At 39.2% G+C, this 17,207-nt stretch overlaps 1 protein-coding gene across 5 annotated transcripts; it reads right to left on the bottom strand.

Moving 5' to 3' along the window:
• Positions 1-8,262: 8,262 nt before the first annotated feature.
• Positions 8,263-14,689, bottom strand: LOC103714749 (equilibrative nucleotide transporter 3-like). 5 transcript variants are annotated; one of them, XM_039131779.1, is made up of 11 exons: positions 14,244-14,400; positions 13,672-14,155; positions 12,468-12,531; positions 12,218-12,322; positions 10,910-11,065; positions 10,652-10,795; positions 10,446-10,551; positions 9,720-9,895; positions 9,450-9,610; positions 8,774-9,032; positions 8,263-8,628 (listed from the first exon to the last, which is right to left on the bottom strand). In XM_039131779.1, exons 3-11 carry the CDS (start codon positions 12,507-12,509, stop codon positions 8,521-8,523), a joined length of 1,257 nt encoding a protein of 418 aa, XP_038987707.1. In that variant the 5' UTR covers positions 12,510-12,531; positions 13,672-14,155; positions 14,244-14,400; the 3' UTR covers positions 8,263-8,520. The 5 variants fall into 5 exon arrangements, with proteins under 5 accessions (XP_038987707.1, XP_008800351.2, XP_038987710.1 ...); XM_008802129.4 differs by lacking the exons at positions 13,672-14,155; positions 14,244-14,400 and adding an exon at positions 14,540-14,689; XM_039131782.1 differs by lacking the exons at positions 13,672-14,155; positions 14,244-14,400 and adding an exon at positions 14,408-14,514.
• Positions 14,690-17,207: the final 2,518 nt, after the last annotated feature.

The raw sequence follows: 17,207 nt of genomic DNA, 5'->3' as shown, positions 1-17,207 counted from the left end.
AGATCTTCACCTTGTGCGGGTAGATGATCACCGCAAACTGAAGTTTGTGGTTTTAGGATGAAGGTTCGTATGAAGCCGTTCAAACGTCCGGCCTCTACGGGTATCCATACGAAGCAGAGGACCGATCAAAGCTTTCTTGTCTTCTTGGGGTGCTAGCTCCCTTGCAAAGACTTCTTTTGATGGCTGATGTACTCCCTTTTAAATCAACTCTTGATTATGCTTGGGAGGAGGAAGAAGAAGGATGAAGATCAGAGGAGGAACAAAGCTCCTGCAGCCTTCTTTCTTTTTCCTGCGTTGGAAGGAGGAAGGGAGGATGAAGAGGCCACCAACACCTTTTCTTTTTCTTCCCTTGCTTGCGGCTGAACCAAGAGGAGAGGAGAGGGAGGCGTACGGCACCAAGGGGAGAATAATACCAATGCCCTAGGTGTCGCCAAGTCCTCCCCTTTTAAAGCATCTAGGGCTCCTACAAGTTAGGAGCCCTTTGACACTTTTCCATAAGAGGGGCGCCGGCCCCTCTCTTCATGCCGCACCAAGGAGGAGAAAAGGGGAAGGGCGTGAGCCCCTCCTCTTGTGTTGCCCTAATCCTCATTAAGTAAGGTTTTGGATGCCCTAATGTGGTCAAGCCCTAATCCAATTAGGCTTAGCCCAAGGGTGAACCAATTTGGATCCAATCTAGGTAAGTCCTAATCCAATTAGAACTTAAAACAATTTTGACTCAATTGAACTCTTCAATCCTAATACAATTAGGAGTCTTATTGATTCATTAGATTAATAATTAATTGTGACTTAAGAAACCCTAATCCAAATTAGGACATATTTAATTTTAGTCCTAATCCAATTAGGACTCTTATTTGAATTCGAAGTCCTAATCCAATTAGAACTTCTAGGAATCCTATTCCAAGTAGGAATCTAATTTTAATTCAAAACTCCTACTCTAATTAGGATTGTAGGAATCCTATTCCAAGTAGGAATCCCAGTCCTACTCCAATTAGGATTTCCAGTTCTAATCCAATTAGGACTCTAGGAATCCTATTCCAAGTAGGATTTGTGTTTTAAGTCCAATTAATCAATTCCCATTTCTTCTTCAACTTATTATCAATCGAATTGATTACTCGTGATTCCTAATCACTATTCAACCATCGGATCGGTCAATACTTCTAGTGTGTGTGACCCCATAGGTTCTATTCTGACTGGTAGTGAGATATACTGCGATCTCTATCACAATATCATTGAAAACTTCTTTTAATGGGTTGGAACGATTCCAACTCAACTCATTAGGGTTTATCGATCATCGAGACAATCCCTATGAGTCCCACCATCCACCAGTAACACCTAGCAGCATGTAGTGGCTACCCAGCAGAATAGAATGGTGAACCTCTAGGTGCAGTTATTATATGATACAGTCCTTCTATCGTGGATCCCTACAGGACGGAGGTCATGGACAACTCGTCAAACCCCATCGTCTGTCATATGTCAAGATTTATTCGACTTAAGTTCGAAAGCGGAGAACTCTTTCTCTACTGTGCAATCTGCCCCGGCCGAGGTCTTACGAACTCAGTCTTATAAATCACATAGGATCTCTCCTTATCTATCAAGGTCGATAGATTCCTTATAGGTGCATACCCTACTCCTACAGTGAACCTACTGTAGCCAATCTACACTGCATGGACCCATATGGCTAGAGACCATGTATGTGTGCAGTCAAACTACAATAACCTCACTGTGAGTGGCCGAAGCACCGTAGGTCAAAGGACCAGTCACACTACTGCAACATCAAGCAAGTCAATGACGAGTGGATAGACATCCAAGTGACTTCTTGTCTTGGTCACGCTCAGTACCCTTATTCTTAACAAGCACCTGCACTATTACTTCAGTGTCGCCACACTGTGGACTCGAGTCTCGTCCATCCATAAAAAAAGTAATGTATGCACTGATCTCATCGGATCGATCACCGCCCTCGAGATGATCCATCGATCAGGAGCATTCAGAAATTAATCACCAATGATGCATGGCTCAAATTCTTGACTCTTAAGAATATGCATCATCATCTTATTAATTCTTGGACGATTCATAGACACATAAACAATATGAATGAAAAAGATGCCTTTTATTTATTCAATAATAATAAAGTCAAATACAAATTATGTCCCAGAATTAATATTGTATCAGTCAAAAATTGGCTTCTAGGGCATACATCTAACAATACCCACTATCCTCCATGCATCGAGAACGGAAGAAATTGAGCAAGATCTAGCTGACCGCCGGATCACCCTCCACCCGGTGGCCCCGCTCATCCTGCAGGAATCAAATCATATTTATCTGCCTTCTGATGTCGTAGATCAATGAAAGAAACTAGTGTTCTGGTCATCCTCTCTGACCCATTGAATTCTAGATTTTTATCTCCAAAAGATCTCATGTTGATGTAGGATCGAGTAGTGAGTGGCGAGAAGCCCCGGAGCCCCAACATGTCGGCTTTAGGGAGCGCACCCACCTGATCTTTTTTTCTTTGGAGGTCAGCAATCGCGGCCTCCACATCCTCTTCTTTTCTTTGGTAGTGTTAGATGGAAAAGCTTGGGGAATGAAACATTCTCTTACCAACATGAAAAGGCTGGTGGAAGACCCTATTAAGATATCATGTTGGAAGTCAAATATGATTGGAGCACATTATGTCCTACTTACTATTTAACTGTCATGCAGCCCTAGAAAGGAAAGAAACTGCAGCATAGATCAGTCTCGCCTTTGATCTGTGCCTCAGCTGCAATCAGCCTCTTTAATGTTTGAGGGATTGCAAGCTTTATTTTCCTTAAGCTACAGCTCTTGTTCGTCCTCTTATGTCTTCCAGCAAATTATATTATGCTTCAGAGGAGGTACCAGACATGGTATGAAATTGGTTGTGGAAAATTGGCGGTTTTTCGTTTCAAAAACTCTCTCAAGTCAGACTCTTCTGTGAAATTTGGAGCTCACGGCTATTCTAAATTTTGGTGTTTTTTTCATTTTAAAGTCTCATTCGGATAGCAGGAAAGTGTTAGCCTGGAAATCTTTATGAAATTGCTTGGAACTTTTAGGCAATGAATGCTCTTGGTTGTTGGTCTAGATGAGGTTCTTTCCTCCACTGTTTCTTTTTACGAGCATCAATATTTCCTGTCCTGATTATCAGACATTTGGTTTGGAGCCATTTAGCTTCTTTTTCTCGCATTTGTTCCTATCTTTTTTTGACAATGTAACTCATCTCTGCCCCTCATCTCTATTGTAAATATGATTAATCTTCAAATAAAGTCGGGTAGCTCTTTTTGCCTCCTTTTACATCACAAAAGGAAGAAATCATATTCTACACCGTATGCACTACGTGGCGGTGCACTATGCCAATCACACATTCTGGTTCCTATGGGCCTTATGCATCATGTGCTCATTTCAGATTGTTGTCCCGTGCAGTACAATGTATAATTTTTTCGTAAAAGGAGAAGCCAAGGCGATCGTGGGGAATGAAGGGATGCCATATCTTTCGCTACATAGAAGTTGTTGGGTCCTTTTTAGCCACAAAAGAGCCTAGCAAGAAAAAACTTAGCCTCTCCTCCCATCTTAATCGAAAAACATCTATTCTACTATATAACACAAGCTCTCCTTGATGTATGGACACGAGGCATGTCTAACTGTCCACATCTCCCAACCCCTCGATTTCTATCCTATGCTATCCGTGCTTCTCAACATGTATTGGTTAGGGCTAACCATGGGATTCAAGGTTCAAATCCTTCCTCTAACATTTATTATTTATTTATTTATTTAAAATTTCTTTCTAAAGAATAAAATACTTGTGTATTGTATATATATGCCACACATTTCATATATGGCTCCATGTAAAAGAAAATTAGCATGAAAATATGGTAATCTTTGCTTGTGATCGTGGCAGCATTCCCTGGCATTTAGTTGTCCTGCATTTAGTTGTCCTAATTGTACAAATAAGGTTTTTCAAAGCAAGCAGATCATTCACTGAAAACTAGTATATCTTAGTTCATTAGTTCTTCCTACTAATTAGCTATATCCCTTCTTTCTTCTCTTTTAAAGTGGAAAAATGCCTCTCTGGTCTCTTTTTACAAATGCAAGACAAGAAGGAGTCCAAAGCATGGAGTATCGCGTAGTCCAGATACTGTAGTCACAACGCGTATCGGTTTGAGTATACCATGCAGTCTTCCTTCATCTCCAATATTTAGGATTTGATGAGCCTTGATAGAGACATCACTATGGAAGCCTGAATGCTTTAGTATAGCAATTCTTAATGGATGGCTACATTTTACAAGTTCAAGACTTTGTCTAATTAATTAAATACAACTAACACTACAAAAGAAGGAATAACTCCCGACGGTTTTTTTTGTCTCTACCGATGCTTATAAGCGTCGGCGAATTCCCAGCCCACGCTTCACAAAGCGTGGGTCAGACGTCGGGCAGGTGGGCGTGGGTCGAGTTTAACCCGACGCGTCAAAAAAGCGTCGTGGGTCTATGCCGACGCTTTTAAGCGTCGTTCCTTTTATAAGACTCCGACGCTTATAAGCGTCGGCAAGAAGGTTGGTTACTATGGTGTTAGGCCAATGCTTAAAAGCGTCGTTAAAGGCGTGCCAGTTTACGTTCCGGTTGCTTTTTCCGACGCTTATAAGCGTCGACATTAAATTTCTCATCATTTTAGGGCCATTAGCTCTTTGTTCATATTGATTGGTTAACTAGTGTCAATTTGGTCATGTGTTTCGTTTTCTTTCCTTTTCAAAGTTAAAAAGAAGACAAAATGAAAAATTCAACATCAACAATTTTTCCTAGAAAATAAAACATAAACTTTAGGAATTTCAAAGATTGAAGCACTTTGACAGTAGCTTGCTTGTTTTGTTTTTTACTATTTTGCCTTTTCTGATATAAACTTGGACCAAAACCACTGAGATTTATGAAATCGAAACTCATTAGGCTCAACCAAGACCAAACCAAATCCATATTAGGGATGTGAGTTGATCAAAGATAAATTGATGAATGTATATATCCTGACCATTATCAAGAGCACAATTCTCACACTTGATTAAATCACTGGCTCGTGAATCTGCCGAACCATTGCAACTCACAAATAATAGACCAATCCATAATGTTATCTGGATTTAGTAGGATTTAATGAATTCTATACATATTCATGCTGCTTTATTCAGCAAATACAAATCTTAATGAAAGCCTAAGATAGTTTGGTTCTCCAAGATAAGAGAGGACTGAGAGTAGAAATGGAGCAGCTTTGTTCAGCATAGTTTGGTTCTCCAATTACATCATCCATGATGGAATTGATTCTCCTCCTTCTGATCCCAAAGAGGCCCCATATTCTGTTCTTGAATAATCCGGTAATAATGGTGCACGAGATCATGAGGCATCATAATTATTATGAGGCTTTTTTTTTTTGTTTTCAGGGATAAAACAGCAGATTAAAAAAAAAACCTAAAACAACATAATTATACACCCTCAACTGGTGAACAAATTTTCCTACAGGATTCTAAATGCATAATCTAGCAAAGTCATTAGATATGTTCACAGCAAGCAGTTATGAACGGAGAGTATGAGGATCACTTACCTCAGACGACGGCGATGTCGACGGCGGCGGAGTAGCTAGGGCTCGCGCGGGATGGAGGTGAGATGTCGGCGCACAGCTAGGGCATCGGTCGACAGAGGATGAGGAGACGGGGCCGGGCGAGCGTTAAAGACAAGAAACAAAAAAAGAGTTGGAGGAGGAGGAGGAGGACGAGGAGAAGAAGGAGACTTACCTCAGACGAGGGCGAGTTCGACGGCAGCGGGGAAGTCGCCGATGGAGGTGAGAAGTCGGCCGGGCGATGGAGCTAGGGCAACGAGCGATAGAAAATGAGGAGAGGGGGGAGGAGGAGGAGGAGGAGGAGGACGACGACGAGGAGAAGAAGGAGACTTACCTCAGACGAGGGCGAGTTCGACGGCAGCGGGGAAGTCGCCGATGGAGGTGAGAAGACGGCCAGGCGATAGAGCTAGGGCAACGAGCGATAGAAAATGAGGAGAGGGGGCCGGGTTGGGGGGTTTTATGTTTTCTAACGATGCTTTTTTTAGCGTCGTTGTTTTTGAACGTTTTAACGACGCGTTATAGCGTCGTTGTTTCTGGAGTTTAACCGACGCTATGAAAAAGCGTCGGCAAAGGTTGGCGCCGAGCCAAACTTTACCGACGCTTTCCCCTAGCGTCGGAAAAAGATAGTCGGCAAAACCCACATTTGTTGTAGTGTAAGTTCTTTACACTGAAAATATCTGGTGGAATTACCTGAAGATAAATCCTGTACGTTGAAAACATTGAAGCCAGTCTACTTATTGATGGCTTGAGATACATGTACGAACTAATTTATGTGCAGAAACTGCTAAATTATCATGATAACGGTTCAATGGTGACTCGCCGAGATGACCGATAAGGAATTCTCACAATTACTGTTGTGGCAAGGGCAGACACAGAAGACCCCAGGGAACCTTCTAAAAGCTCCTTCCTTTCCTTCGGTCCTTTAAATAGCCCCAAGTTGTCCTTGTCTTTTCGTCATCTCAAGCAAATGCAAAGCTAAATGTGAGGCAAACCCAAAAAAAGTTCATCACTTATTAGCTTCTTCATGACTGCCTCATTTCCACCCGTCCTAATTTTGCTTGTTAACTTGAAGGCATGTCTTCTGATTTTTGATTAACATCTTCCATCTATCTGACAACCATTAACTGGGCTGACCACCCGTCGTATACATATGGCTGCAGCAGACCCTACTTTTTTTTGGATGAATTCGGCAAATTGTCTGCTGACTTTAATTTAAAATTTAAAATTAAAAAAAAAGTTAGAACACTTCAAAATGATATGATGCAGACTCCTACCATGCCAGACCAGTTACAAGGCAGTATACTCTCCAATATGAGTTCACTGAATCTTAATTCTATTTAACCACACGCTTACAAAGAGAACTGCTCGTGCAATCGTAGTAGTAGTTATGCACAAACATGCATAAGAATGCCTTGGTATTCTCCCTCAATAAAAGTGTACCATGATATAATCCCTGTTTTACTTGATTAATAAACAAAACCACATGTTCATGCTACCATAATGTCTTATATGCCATTAGCTTCTTTCCTCGATGGTGATCGCGCTGCAACGCATCACTTCGATGACTTCCTTCCTAACTGCTATCAAGGAAGAGCATTTGTTTTGGCATGAGGATGCAACACTACAGTTTCTTAGTGCTCCTTCAAGGAACACGTTTTGTGTTTCTTGAAGCAGAAGTGTGGTTATCGACAACACGGACATTTTCCTGATATGACATAGTTATACATGCCAAAAGTCCTATATATCTCTTCAAATGCTCTTCCCCCTCAACTCGTTCCTCCTATGGAACGTCTCCTTTGTCGATTCCCTGCTGCATAGAAGCAAGAGAAAGACTAAAGCTGATGTGCCTCGAAGGTAGAGGGCAAGGGAGGACTCTCCATCTCCACTCACTGGGAGAGGAAAGGAAGGAGCTTTTGCTTTTCCCTGCTATGTCCCCGAGTCCCTCTCCGTGGTTTTACGGGTGGTTGTTTAATTCCTCCTTGGGGGCTTTGCGTGGTGTTGGCAGGGCAAAATCTGGCTGTCCAAATGCATGTACGCACGCTGGAAATGATGGCTGTTGGGTTAGTCTCCTGTGTAGCCACATGAGTGCATGCTCTCATGCTTCTTCCCCATGCAGCGAGCATAATTATTATACTACACCTGTGCTGGGTTCTCGACCATTATATGGGTCCCACACAGAAAGAGATAGAGAGAGATGGGTGATGGAATGGGTTAACTCGGAGAGGTGGTTGCAAGGGAGGCCCAAGGGTTGTCATTTGATTTATGAGGTCATTTCTTTTGTAGTTGACACCTTACAGTACCTTGAGCACACAGGCTGGGCAGTTGTGACTGGCCTTTGTGATCATTCAGAAACAATGGTTTTGAGTGGGCAATTTTGGTGTCTTAAGTGACCCGAGCAATCAATCCATTTCTTTTCTAGATTCAAAGTTCTAGATTCAAGTATCCTCAAGTCCTTACTTTTCATAATTCACAAAAAGAGCAATTTGATGATTATATGCATCTACTTTTTATGTGGGGGAAGACTTGCAACTTCAATGAGACAAGATGCTAAATACTGGAATATATCTAACCTTAACATTAATACCTCATCCTTACGGTGCAAGACATTACTTCAGCTTTACCCCTAAGCATGACACATTCTGCATGATATCCAGCCATAAAACTACATGCAAGACATTTGTATCGATCTTTTATTTGATGAAACAATTTTGTTCCATATAAATTTCTGCTGAACTCAATGAAGCTCAGAAAACTTTCAATTCGTCCCATGTTTTGAGGCAGAAATAAAAATCATGCTCTTGTCACTAGCAAATAAAAGAAAAAAAAAGAAGAAAGAAACCGTGGGACAATTTTTTTATCTATACAAATAAATAAGCTACTCTTGGTAGACTTCATGTGCCCCTAGTTCTGCAACATCACCAGCGTTTGCCTATGAGCCACAACCAATCAAGTGTCACCCCTGAGAATATACCTGCTAGAAGAAATAGGACAAGCAAGTTCCCCAGTGCATTTTGCTCGGGTCCCTGCACAACCAAAATTATTCAGTCCTCGGTGCAAAATAAGTGCCTGCAATAATATTTAACTACTACTCTTAATGCACACGTTGTCAACATCTTTACTAACATTTCTCCCTTTTTTTAAAAGAAAAGAGGGAAAAAATTAACTAACCTTGTATCCTTTTGGTGCTGCAGTAAGCACACACACAGTAAGGTAACCATTGGTGAGTCCTAAAAATGATGTCAACATAATCATCCATCCTTGATCTCCATACTTTGCTGTGAAGTAGAATGCTGGAATCAGCAAGAAACGAGAAAGAATTGCAACCATGAGGCCCTTCCGTGATGTCAACTTGAGCCAATTCACAAGAGGTACATATCTCCCTATGAGGTCCCACACATTATACATCGCAATCAAGACAAGTGCATACCTAAATGACAAACAAGATAAAAGATGATCAACATCAGTTAGTAATATATTTCATAAACTATATAGAACATCCTAAGATCCTCATATTTTTCCTTTATTCTGACCTCCAAGTTTTGAAAAGATAGCAAAATGGAACAACATTAACTCTGCATAATATTTCACAGGTCAATTTCTTTGCAAAGAAAAAGGTATTTCACAGGCAAATGAATATCGATAATGTGTTGTAAGAAGCAAGATACTGAAATACATGAAAAAATTGGAAAATATTGAAATGCTTGCTATCTGCTCAGAGTTACCAGCATATATGTTTTGCATGTAAATTATAAGAAACTTTCCAGGCATGAATTCACTACATTTATAACCAAATCTAAAATTGAAACTATTGACAGAGAATGATAGCTCTGACATGAAAACTTACCATGAACCCAAGCTGTGGGACCCAGTATCCTCAGACAAGAATCCAGGGAAAATTGACAATGTCAAAACATATATCAGATATATGTCAATTGCATAATCTGAATTTTGCAGTAACAACTGTTTGTTCGTCAAACGCTCTAGAAGATTTGGGTCCTCTTCAGCCTGCAAGGAATGTTTACTTTAATGAGGAAACAAATCTTTTGTTTCCAAAACAAGCAGTTCATAAATTAAAGGTTTCTAATAGCTGCGAAACTTTCAACATGATACAGACCCCTTGATCACGTTGCTTTTGGATGCCAGCAGCAGCAAGGTCTGCAGCAACTGTCATCGATCCTTCTGAAGCTGCTTTTGAACGGTAGTACTTCACAATCGGCAGTTCGGGAAAGATGAATGCATACAAAAGCACACAGAGTAGCTCGAAAAATGCTGAGATCGCGAAGAACATCACTGCAAGGGGAAGTTAGAAATCACAATCATTTAGAAACTTACTGAAGATACATCTTAACATTTTACCATGAAAAATACGAGATGAGGACAAAAATTGATATGAGAATTAGCCGATATAATCAAAGGCCATTCATGATACAGGTATAGGATGTCTCATAGATTAATTGTAAATTGGAGGGTTTGGTACCTGAAGGATGTCATGAATCATTTGGTGTTCTACTTATGAAGCTTAAGAGACTAGTTTTGGTATTATGTGCATTGCAATTAATCTGCGGTATTTTTAAATGATTAAATAATTATACTAGAAGGTCAGAATTTAATTTAAAATAGTTTGCTAAGACATTATAATCCTGGAATTGATTGAGAAAAAAACTTGTGGGTCAGACACTACAGATTATTTTACTAGATGTATGTGCAGCAAAAATCACTTCTGGCAAAATACTAGTTTGAATATGCACAACAAATGGTATAAATATCAAAGTCTCAAATGAAATGGATGGTATATTCTCTACTTATCAGATTACATATTTGATAAACTAAAATTACGCACTAGCTCCCTTGCGAAGACCATCTTGGGTATTCTCGAAAGCTGCCTTTGTTATTAATCTCAAAGCAGAGGTTAAAGCCCCAGATGCAGCCAAGCCAGCCAAGAAGGACTGCAATTTCCCAAGAAAAAAAAAGGTCACGAATGTTATAATAATGTTCCCAATGAAAATTAAAATAAAAAAATATAGAAGTAATCCACCATCACCTGACCTGCATGAATTCTGGGCGCATCAAGAACAGATCACCAACCATCCCTCCCTGAGCATGAGCATCGGCAACTCCAAATGCTCCACTGATGGCACATATACCGATAAAGACTCCGATCCCGCCTCTTCCAGATGTTGCCACATCCAACTATGATGGAAACATGCAATGTCATGAAAATTTGAGAAAACCTTGGGAGTAACCACAGTTAAAATTCTAGGAAAGACCATATTTACATGATTTAAAAATAACGGAGATACTTGCCACAATTAGTAGCAGAGAACTTAAGAAGAACAGAGTATATCCAGTTAGGTTGCGGCTTCTGGTGTTGATCTTTGACTCATTGTATGCCAGTATTGCAAGCGTTCCAAGAGCAAAAGGTTGATAAACAAGTGTAAGAACTCTTGTGGGGTGGTACCTCTGCAATAGGAGAAATCCTCAGGCAATTCATTCAAAAATTCATCTAATATTCATTGATCAGGAACTTCACATCAGTATTTCTTACAATACATTCTCCTGCAGTGCTAAAAAAATATGTGTAATAACATAAAAATGAAATCTTAATAAGATATACAAAAAATTTTATTTCTGAATAAGTTAATTTCAGTCTCGTTACACAAATTAGTTGATGGCTTGAGTAACATTTTCACTTCGGGCAGCTTTCCTAGTCCCCAAGTTGGATAAAACCAGGTTTAATGGCACAATTTGTTGAAGGTCGAAATCACTTTAGCAACAAATTATATAACTAACATTTTCTATACTGATTCCCCAGAGCTGACTCATAGATGACTGCAAGAATGATACGATCAAGAAAGAATGGTGCCACATCAACTAACATCTTGCATCATCTCTTGAATAGAATAGATATGCTGGAACTTTGCATGCTAGAATAAATTCTCAAGACATATACGTCGGTTGTATTGCTAGCTATAAAAACAACAATATTTAATTTGCCATCAAGTAACACCTTTCCTGTCCCCAAACTATAAAGCTCATAGTTTATATGTCATCCCCAAAAATATACGTCAAAAACACCAAACTTTTGGTCTTTGAAATGCTAAATTGAAAGTAAAGCTAGAAAGTGTATATACATATTTCATAAAATTTGATTTTATTCAAATTTCATACCTTAAATCCTAAGACTTAGTTCTGAACAACGCCATGTTAGTTTCCTGACTTCTTATTATTTCTTTTGACAACTTGTCATGGAATCACCACATCTAATTTTTTATCACCATTACACATACATACATATGCATACATTAGACAAACATATATAGTATAATATAACATTATATTATATTATATCATAAATACAAGTTGACATTCTATGCAGACTGTGAGAGCAAGGATGCCTATCATAACTGATTCAGAGGAACATAAAAATCAAAATCTCATTAAATTGATCAAAACAACAAATATCAGCAGTACGGCAGTTTTCAAGAAATAGTATAGCAGAAAACAGAACATAGTTCATAAAAGTGAGATGCATTATAGAGCCAGAATGACACAAAATAATGCTAGTGATTGAACGCAATAGGACGATGGTGAATAAGGGAAAAAGGTGCATACTGGAAAAACGTAAACATAGTAATCTTCAATTGTTAGCATGCTATTCCATGAGAAAAGGCATCCATTTCCTAGAAGCCAGCAGATGAAAATTGCAAAGTACTTCCCCTGTTCATTTATGCAAGAGTAATTAGTGGTTTCCTCAGAACAATCACCGAATAGTGCATAGTTTCCAGTAACTTGCTTTTTTTGAGTAGAAGTTGCCAGAGTGCCAGTAACAATTTAGCAGAAACTGAAGGGTTAGGTAACGAACCTTATTTCTAATGACTTCACTGGTTTCAGTCTGGTAACTCATGATTGATCTCCTTCAACCACTCCTACAAATTCACCCAACAGAAAAAGAGAAGATGAATAACAACATGGTGAAAGTTTTCTGATAGCATAATGTAGCAGATTGAGAGGAAACAAGGGCTAGACAACTCTCTGGTTCAAGGAGCTTCCAGTAAACACTGATATCAAAGCCCACATGCTGCTGGTGACAAAATGATGCAAATTTCATCCACAGAGAACATGACTTTTATTAATAAGCATCCTAACAAATAAGGTACACCGTCTCGGTAGCAGCTCCCGTACTGGTGCCATCCTGTCACTGTGTCGATAAACCCAGTATGGGGCCGATTCAGTGAACCGAGTGTCAGTATGTCCCTTACCGTCCGGTTTAGTATGGTGCGGCATACCATGCCACAAATTTGAGAGTTTAAATTCTAAAAATAATTGAAAAAATTGTAACAACTACAAATACAAACAGCACTGTACTCTAGCAGCACTGAGCATATAGCAACAAAAAAGATCAGAAAGATGCCAAAATATCATAGATCTATAAGATCACAGATCCTTCTGCAGAGTTGAAAACTTCCAATTTTATGCTTTAAAAGTATATTTCACATAAACTTTGGCAGCAATGTACTTTCTTCTATCCATTTGTTCTCTCTCTTGGAAAGACAACACTATTAACCTGTCACTTGTACCAGTGATCGATAAATCAACAGGCAGATCAGCATCTGAAATTACACCATGCAGCCCATAGTATTATATTAAATAAATCAAAAGTACTGATTATGGTGACCTCACAAAAAAGATGCATTTAAGATCCACATCAAAGTAAAGGATTTGAAAGCAGATCATCATCAATGTCCAAAAGAAAAAATATCATCAGAAATCAAAATAAAAATATGAATAATTATATAATTATTCAACAAATAAGTCCAACCTCACTCAGAAAGCTTCTCCATATTTAAGCTCCTCATGCACTTGAATCATTATAATATCCACATACACAACAAAATGAATCAAATTTTCATTTGGACATTCAGAGATAAAAATCTATGTTGATTTTTCAATGAAAGGCTCCTCGTAGCAAAGAGATACTCACTGAGAAAACCTAAACAGAAGTCAAAAGCCTAAAATGCCACACTGATAAGAGAAATCATAAACTATACACAAGACAGATGTTTTACCAATTAAATAAGAGATCAGCTGGAAAGGGCCCCATTGCGTAAAGTAAGTTAAGAAAAATAATGGACAACGCTGCCAAAAGATAGTAATAATATATTTTCCTAACAACATTATGCATAATCATATGTGAAGGGTTGAACCCACTCAACAAGCCAGGTCACATCCGATTCCTTCTATCACCAAATCAGGAGATATTTGCAGAGAAAACCTAAATTTTAAAATCAAAGATATAAATTTAATACATTGATTTCTACACGAAAGAAAACCATGACATAAAAGAAATAAAGCACAAATTTCTTATATCAATCTCCTGATAGAAACAAATAAAGATCGAATCTTGATGTCCTGAGCTTGACTCCACTCCATACCCATATCACATTTAATCTCCTTCTGCACTTTGACCATTGAAACCAAAGGAGCATCAGTGCCAACTAAATAAGGAATCAATATCTTGTCATAGCAAAGGCTTCTTGAGAAAGAGAGAGTCTACACATACAACAGGAACTTTATCAACATCAAGATTCAAAACATCTAAATGGAGAGACGAGATGGAAGAACTATGGAGGGCAAAAACCTCATCAATTCTCCAACATCCAAGGAATAAAGACTGTATCCTTCTTCACAAGATTCAATATCACACACAAAGCACCACGAAACCCAAGAACAGACTCCTAAAACAAACAATAACACAATCTTCTGAAAAGAAACAGAGGTTTCTCAGGACAGAAAGATACTTACAGAGGAAACGCAAGGAGACCAGGAAAACAAAACCAAACCAAAGATGACAAAGGAAATACCAAAGAATCACGCAGTTTATACAAGACAGCAAACAGAGTCAAATGGGAAAAAGGATGGGATAAGGAAGCATACTTTGTTGGGGGGAGGGTAGAAGATTCCGTCGGGTATCTGAAACGCTGGGAGGGGAGAGACGCAGGAATCTCTCCAAGAAAAAGGAAGAGTCTTTGACCCAGCCAAAGGGAGAAGAACAGCTAGCTAGTCGGAGGGATGCAAGAAGTGAAGAAGATATCCTATTTGTTTTTTTGTTTTTGGTGAAAGATATCCTTCTTCTTCTCTCTCTTTTTTTTCTTTTTTTTTTTTGAGAAAGATATCCTTATTGCCACCAAGGTGGTAGCCCAGTTGGAACAGGACGTTTGCTTCCAACCAAGTGGTTCTAGATTTGAAACGTGCGGGCATCGATTAAATTCGGGGACCGGATGCCCCACGCCTGGATACGGGGTCTGGAAGCGCTACTGGCCGGCTGGTAGCCTGGGTGGTACCAGATGTGACGTACTCACACGGAGGATCGGGTTGGGTAACCGAGCCGGCCCACGGGTGGGGAGGGTATGAGTAAAATAGGTCGGGGTGCCCAACACACGACTCGGTTTACTCGCATCGAACATTCTTCTGGCGGGAGGGGGCCCAGTGGTCGGGGCTGCTACGCGGGGGTGGGCCTGTTTCTTCTTCCCCAAAAAAAAAATCCTTATTTGTTCGCGGCGGCCGATCTTGTTCCCATGGGCGCTTCCAAAGTCGCAGAAGTCAAAACACGATGGAACCTCACGTGGTTTTTTTTTTTTTGGTAGGTTGGTTCGGGGCGCAATCGATGGAACGCACTCGGCCATCCCAACCCCTAACCTCGCGGGTTTTTACTTCGGTAAGTAAGGCTGCAGTTAGTTTGGGTTGACCTGCCACCTAATCTGATTAATTTTGAAAAGTTTTCGGGGCTGGATCAGATTCTAAAATTATATGGTTTTATTTTTCAGATTAGATTTAAGTTTACTGAATTTAAATTCAACTTGATCTGATCCGACTCATTTAAAATTTATATAATTTTGAGTTTTCAATCCTACAATCCGACCCGACCCGTTCTAATCTGAATTTATAAAATTATTTGGGCATGTGGGGGTGCAAACAAGTTCTAAAACCATGGATGGGTTGATCCGAACTGAATTCTAATTTTTTGGGTTGAGTCCGGATTATACATGAATCTGATCCGATCCGAATGCTCTGTTGGGTTAGCGGTGGATCCGACTCAATCCGATCCGATCTTCTATTGAGTCGGGGTGCAATGGATGGGACGCACTCTGCCATCCCCACCCCTAACTTTGCGGCTTTTTGCTTCGGTAAGACTAACCTTGCGGCTTTGATCCAAAAAAAAAAGAATTTTTTTAAGAAAGTGTTTTTTTAATTTCAAGTCTCACAAAATTACGAATGTTGGTATGGTTTATGGTGCCGTGTAAAACCAGCTCATCTTTTTCTTTGATAGGTATATCTTAACTCTTTCCTTAAAAAGAAATTTTAAAAAAAGTATATATCCCCGTTATTAACGTGACACTACAATTACACTCTCCCGGTTGGTTGCTTCTTTCTTTATTTTTATTTAAAAAGACTGAGAATTAAAAAGAGAGAGGTGCATTTTGTTTTATGTGGGAGTATCCACAAATGATAGTCAAGCACCATATTTAAATGACTATTCGATGAGACATGCATGGAGAAATAGAAGTTCAGTAAAGCTTGTTTATTCCTGAGACAAATGCCGAGGGAGTAAACAGATTTATCTGACTGATTAAACAGGATTAGTAAGACCTCATGCATATTTTTCGGGAATAATAGAAGTGCAGAGCACTTGGCATGTTCTTCGTTGAATATCACTGCTAGTGTTTACTGTAGTGGATACAAAATTTGAGAGAATGAAGTGTAGAAACTTTGGGTGCGTTTGGTTTACGACCGGAATTGGAATTGGAATCAAAATGAATTGAAATGAAAATTAGAATTGTTATATTCTCCAATAAGATTCGTTCATGACTAGAATCGGAATCAAAATCAAAATTAAAATAAAATTTGAATACTAGATAAAAGTCTGGATTAGGGTTGTGGGATTGAGATATTCCTTCTTCTCCTGGAATCGGAGTAGAAATGGGATCCCCCTAACCAAACAATTGGAATGAGAGTTACACAATCTTATTTCTATTTCATAGGCCAACTCCCCCCAACTAAATATACCCTCTGTATCAAAGGAAATAGCTACACCTGGAGAGGTGGTGGGGGCCCAAGAAGAAAGTTTTTGATACTTATAAATATAATCCGCCTCTTGGAAAAAAAAAGGGAGAGCAAAATGAACATACAGAAAATCCATCTTTTCCATATTTTGATGTGGATTTTGCTATATGATCAGTTTGGACGAATTTTAATGTGACAAAATGCTAGATGTTACAAATACCTAACCTTAAAGCCAGCACTTAAGCTCAATTTGGAATGTAAAAACTGAACTCTCGTAACAAAGAGTACCAAGTACCCCATCCTTATAGGAGACACTACTTCATTTGCACTTCTATGCCTGACACCTGATCCATGAAATCAAGTCTGATGTGTCCATATGTAATCTTGCCATGAAGGTAGGCACAAGAAACTTTCATTGAACTTCTATCTCATGAACAAATTTTTCAGTGCTGAATAAATCTAAAGAAACAATCAAGTTTCTTTAGTGCATTTCAGCTAGTTGCTTGATTCTAGGAAAAAATAATGAAGTCAAAGACCAAGA

The sequence above is a fragment of the Phoenix dactylifera genome, chromosome 11 (assembly GCF_009389715.1).
Source record: "Phoenix dactylifera cultivar Barhee BC4 chromosome 11, palm_55x_up_171113_PBpolish2nd_filt_p, whole genome shotgun sequence".
Taxonomy (NCBI): Eukaryota; Viridiplantae; Streptophyta; class Magnoliopsida; order Arecales; family Arecaceae; genus Phoenix; species Phoenix dactylifera.
Note: the sequence above shows the minus strand (reverse complement) of the source record. Positions and strands in the feature narration are given on the sequence as shown.

Excerpts from the sequence above, each read along its gene's own strand:
- LOC103714749 (XM_008802129.4), bottom strand. The coding sequence starts at position 12,509 with ATGAGTTACCAGACTGAAACCAGTGAAGTCATTAGAAATAAG. Across the intron at positions 10,552-10,651 it reads TGCGCCCAGAATTCATGCAG|TCCTTCTTGGCTGGCTTGGC; the intron begins GTCAGGTGATGG and ends GGGAAATTGCAG. Across the intron at positions 8,629-8,773 it reads CAGCACCAAAAGGATACAAG|GGACCCGAGCAAAATGCACT; the intron begins GTTAGTTAATTT and ends TTGGTTGTGCAG.